Below are 13,656 nucleotides of genomic sequence, written 5' to 3' on the forward strand. Positions count from 1 at the left end.
TCACACTTCGGGGAGAAAAAGCTAAAAGCAGGGGGGGAAAAATCAGGAAACAAAAATTGCATCTATCCTGGAAACAACACAGGCAATATTAAATCTTTTGTTATTGGCATGTCATTTGCAAATAAGTACTGGCAAAATAAATAATAAGAGAGAAGCAGTACATTTGGTCCCGAAGCAACTGCCACCTTAACTGTTTGTCAAAGTCATCCAAGAACAAAACCCAAGGAAAACAGGAGCCAGATCCAGCCTGGCACTAGCCAGTCTCCTCGCTCACCAGCAACGGTTCCACCTCCAGTGCCACCAAACCGGCTTCTCTTTCCTTCTGCTGGTGGTACAGGAGGAACTGCACAGTCACCTGGTATTTCTGGGTAAGGAAGTGATCAAGTAGGATGCAGGGGCAGCATTTTCAGCCCTTGCTTTCAATTAAAACCAACATAAGCTGTGCAGAGTCACAGCAGCCATCCGTTTCGTTCTGGCACAGACTCTGAATACCACAGTCCGCAGAGGGAAGCTTAAAACTTGCTGTGTCTAATTCATGCACTGTAATGTAAGTCTTACCCATTTATTTAATCCCAGCTGTGGAATTTTCTGCATTAGCATATAACCTTTTCCAAATCCTACTTAACACTCATTTTTAGTACTTCTTTATGGCAAAAAGTTTAATCGCATTTTGCTTGCAATGCGAGGGAAGGGAACACGCAGAAAAATTCTACCTCAAAGCTCCAGATCTCTTCAGTTATATGGCTCAAATGCACAGGAAAATGCCCTTTTCTTCCTCATCCTTGTGCTTGCCAGGGTGCTCAGGGTGAAATTCATTAGTAGCAGAACAAGAAGAAGGCTCATCTAGGAGCAATGTGGGATCAAACACACTGCCCTGGACCCCTCCAGCCTCAGAGGTCTGAATAGTGAGGACTGGGCTGAGGGTGGGGCTGGCAGGGAGGGAAATTCTTCAAAACTCTTCTCAGCAATTAATCAGCAGGGCCTGATCAGGAAAAAAAAAAAAAAATGCTCCTTTCCTGCAAAATTCTAGGCAGTTTGGTATTTACAGGCACTGACATGCAGACAACACTAGGACTCAATTTTTAATGCTGTTTTCAGCACAGAATTGTGCAATGAGACAGAATTATTTATTTCCATTGTAAAACAGAGCATTGGAAATACTGCCAATCTAACAGGAATGAACAAGTAGGTATTTGCCCTTTTTAAATTAGCAGTTTTTCCAGTGTTCTCTAACTTGGCTGGTAGACAATGGTTGTGAGAAGTTTGAGACTAAGGGATGTAATTCTTTATAAAAACAGGGGGGAAGGAGGAAAATTTCTGGGAGGCCTGGATGAATGGAGAGGAAATTGTCTCCATCCCAGGCAGAGCCCCAGGAATTATCCCACTTTCCCCAAGTTTTCCAGCATCCCACATCTGAGTCACCCCTGGCTGAAAACTAGACAGGATTTCTTCAGAGACAGCAGGTCCTTTTGTCATCATTCCATGGCATTATGTGGGGAAGGATTTCTTCTCAGAGCTTAGCACATTAGTGTTACAGCCTCTATAGGTACTGCTCAGATTTCCTGCCTATTTTGTTTTTTCATTTTTCTAGGCCTTGCAGCTGGGCAGCTCCATGAGTCTTCATAATTGCTCTGGTGGGAGAAAACCCACTCTGAATTGGGAATTTAATTTGCTGAAATCCTCCTGTGGGCCTGGGCTGGGCCTGGGCTGTAGCACTGGGGACTGTCACTCTTAGCCATCAAGTTGGCAGCAGCAGAAGAGATTGAAGGAGGAATACATTCTAACCACAAGTGACGTGGAGCTTATCAAGGAGTATTTCCAGAATGTTTTTGCAGCATATGTACTCAGCTGCTCATATTTTTAAATAAATGCTGAACTGCCAAGACTACTTAATATAGGAACTAACTTGCTCAAGTCTGCCTTTCAAGGAGAAGCTTGAAGACCCCAGCACCCAGACAGCCCAAAGAGGAGCAGGCAACTTAACTGACCTGCTTGAGTAAAGTTCATGACAGCCACTGAGCTCCTGTATCAAACTTGATTCATTAAATTAGACCATTTCACAACAATTCAAAAAACCAGAACAGTTTTGAGGCAAAACCAGGTATTTATAGGTGTGCAGTTGCCTGTTTGGCTGGGAAACTCTTCTGGCTGCACTGTCAGGTCAGCCTGACATTCTTTGCAGAGTAATTAAATTCTGAAGGTTGATTTTTTGTAGAAGTATATAATGGATTCCAAGGGGTTGCCCTGCAAATCACAAAAGGTGCAAGAGAGGTGCTGTGTGTACAACAGCTTGGCTCTTGCTGAATGTATTTTGGCTGTCTAGTAACAACCTGGTACACTTAATGAGAAGAAGTCCATGTGGAGGATTTGAGCACAGGATATTGTCACCTATCTGACAATAGGATGATGTCAAATAATAAAAAAAAAGGCAAAACACTTGGTAAAGGGCTTTGAACTAAATACAAAGCAGAGTTGTTTGGTTTTGGTGGGAGCAGGGGAGGAAGGAGGCAGGGTGAAAGAGGGTGGGAGACTTACAGAAAAGGACAAAGTTTTCTGGAAAAACTTGCACCAGATTCAGGCTCTTAGAAACTTGGTGATGGCTGCTGCTAAAAATCCATGGGCAGAGCTGGTCATGGTTTTAAAATACGTGGTATTGCATCCTGGGGTACAAGTGGAATATTTAGTAATCATGGGCATAAAATAAAGGTCAAGTGAGGTCCACAGGGGATCCAGTGTGGTAGACAAACCTGGCCTTAGTGTCTCTGGCTGCCAAGGCCCCTGCATAGGTCCAGATACCCCAAGAAACTCCAACCACCACAAAGTGGCAGCTGGAAGGAAACTTCTACTGGAAAAGAAAATCGTGTCCAATTTACTGTTCTCACCTGTAATGCTATGAAACTCCTCTTGAAAGGAAAAGGAGGACAAATCATGCTTTACAAACAACTGGACACTTCCCTTATTTGTTGAAAATAACAGGCTTATTGTGCAACCAAGTAACTTTGACTGTAGACACCAAGGCAACAGGATGGTTGTGTTATCCTGTTAAACTGAGCTGAAATGACTCCAGAGTGATCCTGCCCTTGGTAACGCTGGAGCTGTTGCTCCAGCCATGACCAGGAGTCCATTTGCTTCTAAAAACAGTCAATGCCAGTGATGTCAGATGGAAGCAAAAGAATTCTGCAGCAGACACCAAGTAAGTGAACTCTTAATCCTTGCTTGGACCTTGAGAAATGGGAGTTTCTTTCCACCTAATGAAACTCTGGACACTATCAGGAATAAAGTCTACTAGAACTCAGCAATTTCTGCAACTCCTCCTCAAAATGGAGACTGTCTGTTACAGAAATGATCAGTTATGACACACCTCCCTCTTAGAAATGATGCCTTTTTTGGTTTAATTCCTCTGTTTTCCAAAACACAGGTGATCTCGTTCATTTTCTGGTCTAACATATCGGTTTGTTAGATTTTTGATTTTCTTGCTTGGCAAGAGGCAGGAATGAAGCTGTCTTTAAAAGCATTGCCTTCCATACCTTCAGGGCTTCTCCAAGCAGGAGGTCTGCTTTTGTTTTCTCTTGATTACAAATACTTCATACATTTTCAACTAACCCTATATACTTGACTAGATTCTTGTAAGCTCCTCAACCTGATTTGGAAGCATCTGTTTCCAATAGAACTTGAACTGGAGGACTATTAGCAAGATTGGATTCAGACCCCAATCAAGGCAGATCCCTGAAATGAAAGTCATGTGCACCCTGGCACTGCAGTCCTGGGGCAGGGCTCAGGGAGGGGGGAGCTTTGTGGCCAATATAAAAGTTCCTTCTCAGAGTACAGCATAGCAAGGCATCTGCAAATGTGCACACAACGTACTGTAAGGGTCATCAAGATCGAATTCTAGGGGTTGTTTTTGGAGGTAAATAAACACTGGCTGGTTTATGTTTCCAGCTGGGGGGGTTGGGGATGGAAGGAAGAGTCCCTCCGTGGTTCATACAGCAGAAGACCTGGGGGGTCACACCAGCCAGAGGGGCCAGCAGCCCTGGGTGCCCACAGCCTGCTGACACCCCACCAACTGCAGGCTCCCAGACAGCTGCCATTTATTCCAAAAGCAGCCCATGACCCACAGTTTAGACTCACCACCGCAGAGGAGCATCGTGCTCCCACCACGCAGGATGCTTTACTCAACTGCCCACTGAAACTGCCATGGCTGGAGATGCAAAAAGCACAGCTGGGCTCTTGGGAGTGACAGAATAATTGAGCAGCCCGGGCAAAGGCCAGGGTGGGCTTGTCCCATCGCTGGTCTGATTGGAGGGGCTCATGAAACGGCTTTAATCAGAAAGACAAGGCTGATGCCTGGGAATCATAACTTCTGGAGCTGCTCCAGGTCAATCTGGTAAAGAGCTTCCTTTTAATATGGAACGGATTAACACAATGTGCTTCAGCATGGTCCTGAGATCACTCTTCATTTCATCCTGGTTTATGCTCTGAGCTCATGCAGCCACGTACCAAGATGTTTTCAGACACAAACCTAAAATTCTTACTTCAGGACAAATCAGAAAACTTCCTTTTTGTATTCTTTTAAATGAAAATACAAGCCATAGTAACAAGACAGGTGACTGTGAGCCTAGAGCCAACAGTAGGACCAAGTACCACCACATCACCCTTCACGAGGCTTTTAAAGCAAGAGTACATTATTACTCTAAACATTTTGCTTTTCACTTCTTGATCACAAAATGCTCAGGCTCATTTAGAAAGAGCACGATTAACGAATATATTGTGGCCTTCCTTAGGCAGGTCCTCTGAATATCAGAGTAAAAAATTAGTGTGTTTTAAGTTTGCTCAGGACTTTGAAGAAACTGGCATCCTAATCTAGAGCCCTGTGTGGTTGGCAGCCCATGGCATGGCCTGCTGAGCACAGCTGCTGGCTTTCAGGGGCACTCTGTGCCTCAGTGCACCTGATTTTGCCCCAAATCTTGCAGTTCAGGGTAGCATTTCTTTGTCAAGTGCTATTTTCTATAACGAAGTTTGCCAAAACCTCATTGTTTGTCTCTGAGGTTAATGCAATCTTGCAATAACACAATTTAGCCAAATTCTCAAGGCTGTAATTCTAGATTTGCATTTAAAAACAAGCAGGTTTGGGGTTTGTTTTGGTTTGCTTGGGGTTTTTGTTTGTTTGTTTTTACATGTATTAGACAGAAAATGTAAGAAAAATAGCCCAGTATGCAAAACCTCTCCCCCCAAGTTTAGTATCAGTTACAAGATAGGAATTAACCTGTGCAATGTAGCTTGAATGTAGGTATTTTCTATAAACTCATTAATCCTATCAAGAAATATTAAAATAATATGAATTATTGTTCAGAAAGAAAACTGTATCATCAGGTTAGAATCCTAGAAACTAATTTGATTATATAAAAAAAATAAAAATCCACTTGATTTCTGATCTAGTTAATAAGGAGAGACTCCAGCTAAAAGAAAAAGGATACAAAAATGTCTAAGAACAAAACTCCAAAGCTCCCAATGAGCCATGGAAGGTGGTGTAACAAGTAGAGGGCTCGGAGGGGTTTGGCAGCTGGCATCTTGAAGACCAGGCTCAGCCCATAGGTGCAGTTCCCCATCATGGCCAAGGCAAAGAGCAGGTAGGAGGTGCCTTCAGTTGATCTTCTTTGGTACTGAATACAAGGAAAAACTTATGGAAGAGATGGTGACACTTGTATAACCCAGCCACTCAGGGATTATTTTGGCATTTTGCACTACAACACACCCCTAGACTCTCAGCCCGTCTTGTCCATCTCCTCCTGGGCTCTGAATCCTCCCAGCAGCACCCAAAATGACAGAAATTGTTCCAGTTCTCAGAGGCATCTCTGGTTAATGTAATTTTTATGTAAGTGCAAAGCAGCAAGGATAGTCTGCTTCCAAATGGCACTTAGTTCTTAGGAAATCTGTTGCTCTATCAGTCTGTTTAGTAGAGACTTTTGAAAATATTGTGGCTGTGATGGGAAAGGTAAAGGGAGAACATGGATAGGCCTGGAAATGAACTCCAATAAAAAGTCTGTATGTAAGTAACAATGTAAATAGAACTTTCAGGCCTTTTGTTGTGGGTTTAGGTTTTTCTTTTAATATTATGATAGTGAAGAGGCTGGGGGGGGAAGTCAGTAATGGCATCTTTGTGAAAAGGGGATAAAAATTCTAAACTGATTTTCCTCTAATTCCAACTTCTGATCCCATGGTTGGTCACTTAAGGTGGAAGTCTGGAGAAAGAAAAGGGGAGACAGCACTTGCTCGTGACAACAATCACACAAAGCATGGTTCTGCTCGTGTCTGACAACCCCAAGTGGCAAACCCAAGCACTCCCTCCTCCCCAGCCAATCAGTCCTCTTCCATCAATCAAAGACCATAATTTTCCTAAAATTCTCACTATCCTCCTCTGAATGGGAAAAAAGCCCCATTTTTCCTCTTAACCAATTTAGTCACCAAAGCAAAGTAAGCCTTTGAGTTCAGGAGGGCTCACTCTCAGGGAGAATCCAACACCTAAAGCAAGAGAGAGTGTTTTGTAAAATATATGTGTACATAGCCAAAACACCTACTTACATTTTTATACAGCTGAGGAAATCTACTTCCCAAGTAGAAGACACAGGATATATAGCCACAAATGAAGCCTGACATTTCAATCATATCCAGAGAGCTCTGAAAAAGAAAAGCACATCTATTTTGGCAAGAATGTTGTTGGGCATTTCAGAGGATTAAACTGAGAGTCCACTGGCTGTTTTTTTCTGGATAGAACTCCTTTCAAAGCAGTTCAGGGCTGCTCGTCAGATGACCAAAGAGGGCTAGAAAGGGTTTAATCTTCATCTCACAACAATGCACACTGCTGCATCATAGCCAGGACTGAGATCAAAACTAGTGCTGGGCTTCAGGAGACAACACTAATATCAATCCAGTCCTCCTGCTCAAAAAGCCTGGGCACAATAATTCAAACCAAAACTAAGAACTGTAGCAAACACCACTAAAAATATGAATCATCCTGTCTGGAGAAAGCAAAATCCTCATTTTTCACAGTTTAAGAGTTGTTAGTTTTCTCACTCTTTCTGTGTTGTGAAAACGAGCTGCTTCCCTGCTGGGCAATGTTGCTGGATTACAATTATTTTACTGGCATTAGTATGAAGGCCATCAAATTGCTGTGAACTTTCCTGCTGAAATGACAGCAGCAGCAGGTACAATTGTAATTTTCCACTTCTATTGATTCCACTTGTGACTGTGCAGTGTCTACACGGGTGTCTGGAGGATGCAACACCAGCAGAAAGACAACACACCACATGTAACTCCACAGAGCAGCACATCCCAACAACCCGAGGGACAGAACAAGCCCCAAACCACAGGAAGCTACTAAAAGAAGCAATTTTATAACTTCTTTCTTTTGGGATGTATGGCCCATAGTTAAAACATCCCCACAGTGTGACATTTATGATTTCTAAATCCTTGATAAAATTATCATCCATGATTCTTTAAAGCTCAGAGTACACAATCTTTTCATGACACTTTTGGGTGGAAGATTTTTGGAATGGAAGCAGGTGAGAACTTACATTACTCCTCCTGATGCCTGTGCTCTGGGCCTGGTTTCTTAGGGCCAGCTGACAGAGTAAAGTGACCCACAGTGCTGTGCACACCACGATCCAGGTGACACAGAAATTCCTCAGGCTTTTGCTGCCTAGAATGACATGCAAAGCAACGAGCTGAAAAACAACATCTGCTGCTGATTCAAGGTCACTTTTTGTTTGCGAGATAAACATGTGAAGTTACAATTTCATGTACCCTTTTCCTTGGCAGGGATGTACCCCCATCCACCTCCTTCTCCTGGGCTCTGTGCCCACCCCTGCTCCCTCTCAGGAGTGTGCTGTGTCTGTGCAACAACAGAGGGAGCAGCGCAGGAACGGGACCAGCTCCTTGCATGGGCACTGCTCCCCAGAGGGGAAATGTTCATACTCAGCTTCTCTCTTACATTGACTCCTCATTGTTTACAGTTAAATAATGGCTAATAAACAGAAAGCTGCTAAGTACAACAGAATGCAAGGGCTTCTTTCAGCACGTCTTGATTAAAAGGGCTGGAGCAGCTCTGCTCTGGAGATAGGCTGGGAGAGTTGGGGTGTTCAGCCTGGAGAAGAGAAGGCTCCAGGGAGACCTGAGAGCACCTTCCAGTGCCTGAAGGGGCTCCAGGAAAGCTGGGGAGGGACTTGGGACAAGGGCAGGGAGGGAGAGGATGAGAGGGGATGGATTAAAACTGGAAGAGGGGAGATTTAGGTTAGACATGAGGAAGGAATTCTTCATTATGGGGGTGGTGAGACCCTGGCCCAGGTTGCCCAGGGAAGCTGTGGCTGCCCCATCCCTGGCAGTGTTGAAGGGCAGGTTGGATGGGGCTTGAAGCAGCCTGGAATGGTGGGAGGTGTCCCTGCCCATGCAGGGGGATGGAATGAGATGATCTGTAATGTCCCTTCCAATTGAAACCATTCTAGGTAAATTTAAATTTGCAATTTCATGTGTCTTTTTTATGGCTTTATCCACACTAGCATTCCTCCCTCTCCAGTTGAGCAGACCATGGAGCTGAAACAAGCACTGGCAGCTAAAATGCACAAAAGCCTGTGCTTGTTTCCAAGAGTAGGCAGCAGGAAGGAAACATCTTCAGCACTGACCTATCTCCAGGTTTCTTATCAGTTCCATATTGAATGGATCTGCTTTATCCCTATCTTGTCTGCTGGGCAAGCATCTGTTTCACTTCAGCTTTTTGCTACCTCTGCTGCACCATGGATTTCCTTTGATACTTTTTGCTTTTAGATTGATGAGTTAGTGTTTTTGATTTGATACAATGTGAATAGAGCTTTCAGTCCATGTCAGTCACAACAGCAGCTCCTTGGTAGGCTGAACACTACAACTACTGCCAGGATTGTACGAAGCACAACTCAGGTAATTTCATTCCCCTTTAATATGTCTTTTAACTATATGTATTGAAACAGAACACAGGAAGATGTCAAGATATTTCATGCCAGAAGCAAATAAAGCTCCATTCCAATCAACATAGAGGAGACTAACTAAACCCAGTAATGCTCACTTTCAACTAACACATATTTAGGTAGCTGTAAGTAGGTAGAAAAGCATGGAAGAAGTTAAAATATGGCATCAGATTCCACCAAACCACTGCAATTTGTATGTCTTTATAGACTGGAAGAGCTACATGGACAATATAGACAGATATTATGTGGGTGAGGAAAGAGAGAAAGGCAAAAAGGTGGAGAAGAGAAAGGGCAGGATTTTCACAAGAGCCTGAGAAAACTGGGAACAGGCCTAACAACTCCAGCCAGAATTAGGGCACTCTATGTTTTGATCCCTCTGAGAAAAACTGTACTTAAATCCTGTAGAAAATATCAAGGTAAACAATGTGCTGCTACATTATGGAGAACATTTCAATTATTTAAAAACCTTACATTTTGTCATCTTCTGATTCTTGAGCTTGTAGTAGACAAATTGGGAAATCATAATTATATCCATGTTAACATAAAAAATGGCAGTGACAATCTGAAAGAGAAGATGCATTTGTTTGTTCAGTATGCACAGAGTTCAAAATACCTTTAACTGCTTGGAAATGTTGCTTCAGAATCACCCAGTGAATGACAAATACCAAAGCACTGCCAAAAAAAAAAAAAGAATAAAAGAAAGCATTTCCAGTCCAAAACAAGCCAGGCTGCTGCAGATGGATGCAGAGCAAACCTTATGCAACAGGGACTTGCTGACACAATCTCAATAGCTGGTCGTTTTCCACAGTACAAATTCCTGCCTGGGCACTTATGGAATCACAGAATGATGGAATTGCCAGAGCTGGAAGGGACCTCTAGAGATCATCCAGTCCAACTCCCTGCTAAGCAGGATCACCCAGAGCACATCACCCAGGGCTGCATCCAGGGGGGTCTTGGCCATCTCCAGAGAAGGAGACTCCACAGCCTCCCTGGGCAGCCTGTCCCAGGGCTCTGTCACCCTCACTGTAAAGAAGTTTTCCCTCATATTTCAGTGGCAATTCTCACACTCCAGCTTGTGCCTGTTGCCCAAGTGTGTCCTCATCCTGTCACTGGGAACCACCAAAAAGAGCCTGGCTCCATCCTCCCTGCACCCACCCTTAGATACTTGCAGGCTTTAATAAGGTCTCCCCTGAGCCTTCTCTTCTCCAAGCTAGAGTCCCAGCTCTCTCAGCCTGATAAATCCTTCCTGCCCAGAAGCCCAAGGCTGCTCCACCCAGCTGGCCAGCACTTTGGAAGCTACTGATCCCACTCAGTGCCTCTTCCCACAGTAGGACAAACCCAACATTCTCTCTTCTCCTTTTCATAAGGGGGAGGCGGAAGGGTCAGTGCCACACGTCAGGCTGTAAAAGAGAAGACAGCTCTGCCCACCCTTGGGTCCATCTCCAGCTTGTGACAAGGCCTGCAGGGGGCTGCCACGCATCCCTTTTTTTTTTTAATTAAGAGTAAACAATAAAACCCGCAGATAAGAAAATTTCAGACCCAAGAAGGTATTGCAGGAAGGGAGTGTTCCTTGCACAAAAACCCTCCCCTTCATTAAGAAAACGTCTTTTCAGATTAATCAGACATTAACAGCTTTGAACCAGTAATTCCCTGTTAATAAAGTTATCTTAAAAAACCCAAAACAAACCAACAAAACAACAACAAAACTGAACTTTAAAGAGTAGCTGCCCCAAAACAGCTTGATCTACTACAAGCTTCTTTGTAACAGCACAACTTCCTTCCACCCCTTTGCTGTGCAAGCTTACTTTGAAGTTTAACTGGAAATTCCTCACTTCTTTCATCATTGAGCAACACCCATTACCTCTCTAAAAATACTAACTGCAAGCGTGAAACGGTTCCTACAGCACCTAACAGCATCAATACAAATATCTGGCAAATTATGACTTATTTTACAGATGGTAGGTCAGTGAACAGAATACAAAACTATTTTCTCTCCCAGTATGTACTTTGCTGGGCAAAATAAAGTTGTCTCAGCATTTAAAGAAGCTGGAAAAGGATAAATCAAAAAGCAGGAATATTGACAAGTTACCTGGATGGGCAGTTGATGTGTTAAATAGCAGCCTATGAAATTGGTAAGATCTCCAGCTATCCAACACAGCAGGAAGCCCAGAGACAGAGCTTGGTCCACTCTTCCATTCTGACAGGCAAGGTAAATTTGACTGGCACAAATTCCAGAAGTAATTGTAAAACAGTGTAAGCAAAGAACGTTTAATAAGCTTAGAAGTACATTTTTTCAAAATCTGAATAAAGAGAGATTAAAACTCTACCCACAGAGACCTGTCACAGCAGTGCTGCACTCACCTTTGAAGCAGAACTCAGTATCACTGTGGCTCACCATGTCTCACTCTAACATAACAAAAGGCTCAAATCACAACCTCATTACTCCTTGCATGTCCTCCTTTGTTGTACCCTGCACTGAAATACCATTTCCTGGACAGCAGAACCATGCTGTAAGCATTTTATACTCATCTGCTGTAAATACCAGCCTTTAAAATATTGAAATAAGAAAAACAGTTATTTAACAGAGAAGGGCTGAGAATGAGCCAAGCTACTAAAAGCCCTGACACGTACATTTATGCCCCTAAACTGGAGAACTGTTATTCAGATCCACAACAGGGACTAAGAAGCAATCCCAAACCCGAGTCCATTAGACAGAACTTGATGAACTCCATGCTCACTAACATGACAGTTTTAATGTAAAGCCCCTTTCAACTAACATCTCTGAAGCCCAACAGCTCACCAAGAGTGGCTTCCTTTTGCTTTCTTTCCATAGCCCTTTTACTAGTTCAGTAAATTATATCCCCCTGACAGGGATGGACTTTGGAGTCAATCCCATTTTGTTTCAGGCACTTTCACCTGCTGGGAGCGTTTCTGCTTTTCTTTTGTCATCTCCCACCTACAGATCTGAAACTGGAGCCCAGTGCCAGCAGCCAAGCAGCAGCTGATGCAGCTCTACCCACGTGCTAACTCATGGGCTGCTCCTGACCTTGTCTCAGCCCAAATTTCCGTGGCAGGAACCAGCACAACAGAACTGGTGACACAGAGTGTGGTTTAAATAAACACGGAGGCAGCTTCTGCTGCAAGTGTGCCTGTGTGTGTGCACACATCCCGGGGTGGAGAAGATAAGAGAGGTGATTTATTCTCATTTGCCCTAAGTGGCAGAGATTAGTGTCAAGTCAGTACAACACAACAGTACATCAAGCTCATTTGTCAACCACCAAATGTTGTTGCAAACATGAACAACATGCTTCCTTGGCATATTATATCTGCATTATGCAGATAGAGAAACATATCCAGGATAAAATACGTAAATAAATAAATAAACAAACAAACAAATAAATAAAGGCAGCTTTTGAAAAGGGCTTCAGGCAAGATTACTGGTGTTTCAAGACTGCCTCAGACTTGAAACTTACGGGAGTGCAGCAAACAGAAAGCAGGCAATGGACACCAGTCCTGTGACAACGCTCCAATACTCCCCCACGTTCTCCACACATTCTTCCAGGAGATGCCAAATCCATGGTGTTCCATTTACGCACAACCTCCCGTTCTCTACCGGGGAGGTATTGAAAGCATGTGTATGGAGCTGAGGAGCCATCATTCCTGGACTGAGATTCAATCCCAGAAGTTGATTTCTGCCTCCGTTTTTACCCCACGCAAATCCACAAATCCTTTTACCAGGGCTGAATATCCGCTGAGAAAATCTGCATCCAGACGGATGCTGGAGGTCACAGTTATTTCCAGACTCCCAAATGAACCTGCCAAATTCAAAGACATAAATACAGCCAGTGTGAAGAAGACATTAGCCATGCAATGCTTGTTGATTGCTTAGAGAAGAGGAGTTAGACTTCCAAGAAAGAAAAAACACTCTGTGATCCATCGCATCCATCAGCTCTTCAGAAATGCAAGATACTCCAGATTTAACCCACCACAGCACTTTAGTCTGAGGTGCTGTTAGACTGGGACTGCCAGTTGCACTGAGGTGCCAGCAACCTGCTGCAGGGTGGAGCAAACCAAGCCACTTACTTGTGCTCTGACTTTCATGCTCAACATCCTGCCAACAAAGGAGAGGTACCTTCTGCAGCAGCACTAGCCCAGGCTCTTGCAGAACACAAACAAAAATACTGCTTTCTGTGCAACTGAGTTCAGGATGATGTTATGAAAAAGAAGTCACTTTTGTCTCAGGTTCCAGAAGAGCTCTAAGGTCTACTTGATCCAGATAGCCCATCAGAGTAGCTAGTGGTTCAACACGGTGTCAAACACTTTGCTTTATTTAATACTCCACAGCAGACAGAAAGCATGACAACTTGCACAAGGCAAATGTAGGGTGCTCCCACCCCCAAGCCCCCAGAATCAACACAGTATTCCAATACAGTTTAAATTTTGAAGTAAGGGAGGGCTGGGTTTGACTTTAAAAAAAGATTTTCTTGCAGCCATTTATAATAATTCTGAATTTATTTATTTATTTTGTTCCTGCTGAAATATTTATTATATTTCAAATTTGTGGACTTGGTAGAGTTAGGTTAATGGTTGGACTCAATGATCTTAAAAGCCTTTTCCAACCTAAACGATTCTACGATTCTATAAACTTTAATATTTACTTAGA

The 13,656-nt window shown here is 43.4% G+C and overlaps 1 protein-coding gene across 1 annotated transcript; it reads right to left on the reverse strand.

Annotated features, from left to right (window-relative positions):
• Window positions 1-253: 253 nt before the first annotated feature.
• LOC127387810 (lysosomal amino acid transporter 1 homolog) lies at window positions 254-12,860 on the reverse strand. The gene is given in 8 exon segments (XM_051626594.1): window positions 254-355; window positions 5,475-5,660; window positions 6,580-6,675; window positions 7,572-7,696; window positions 9,465-9,555; window positions 11,083-11,212; window positions 12,467-12,755; window positions 12,758-12,860. Coding segments are annotated over 8 exon segments (1,122 nt in total).
• Window positions 12,861-13,656: the final 796 nt, after the last annotated feature.

This window comes from Apus apus, chromosome 8 (genome assembly GCF_020740795.1).
Source record: "Apus apus isolate bApuApu2 chromosome 8, bApuApu2.pri.cur, whole genome shotgun sequence".
Lineage (NCBI taxonomy): Eukaryota > Metazoa > Chordata > Aves > Apodiformes > Apodidae > Apus > Apus apus.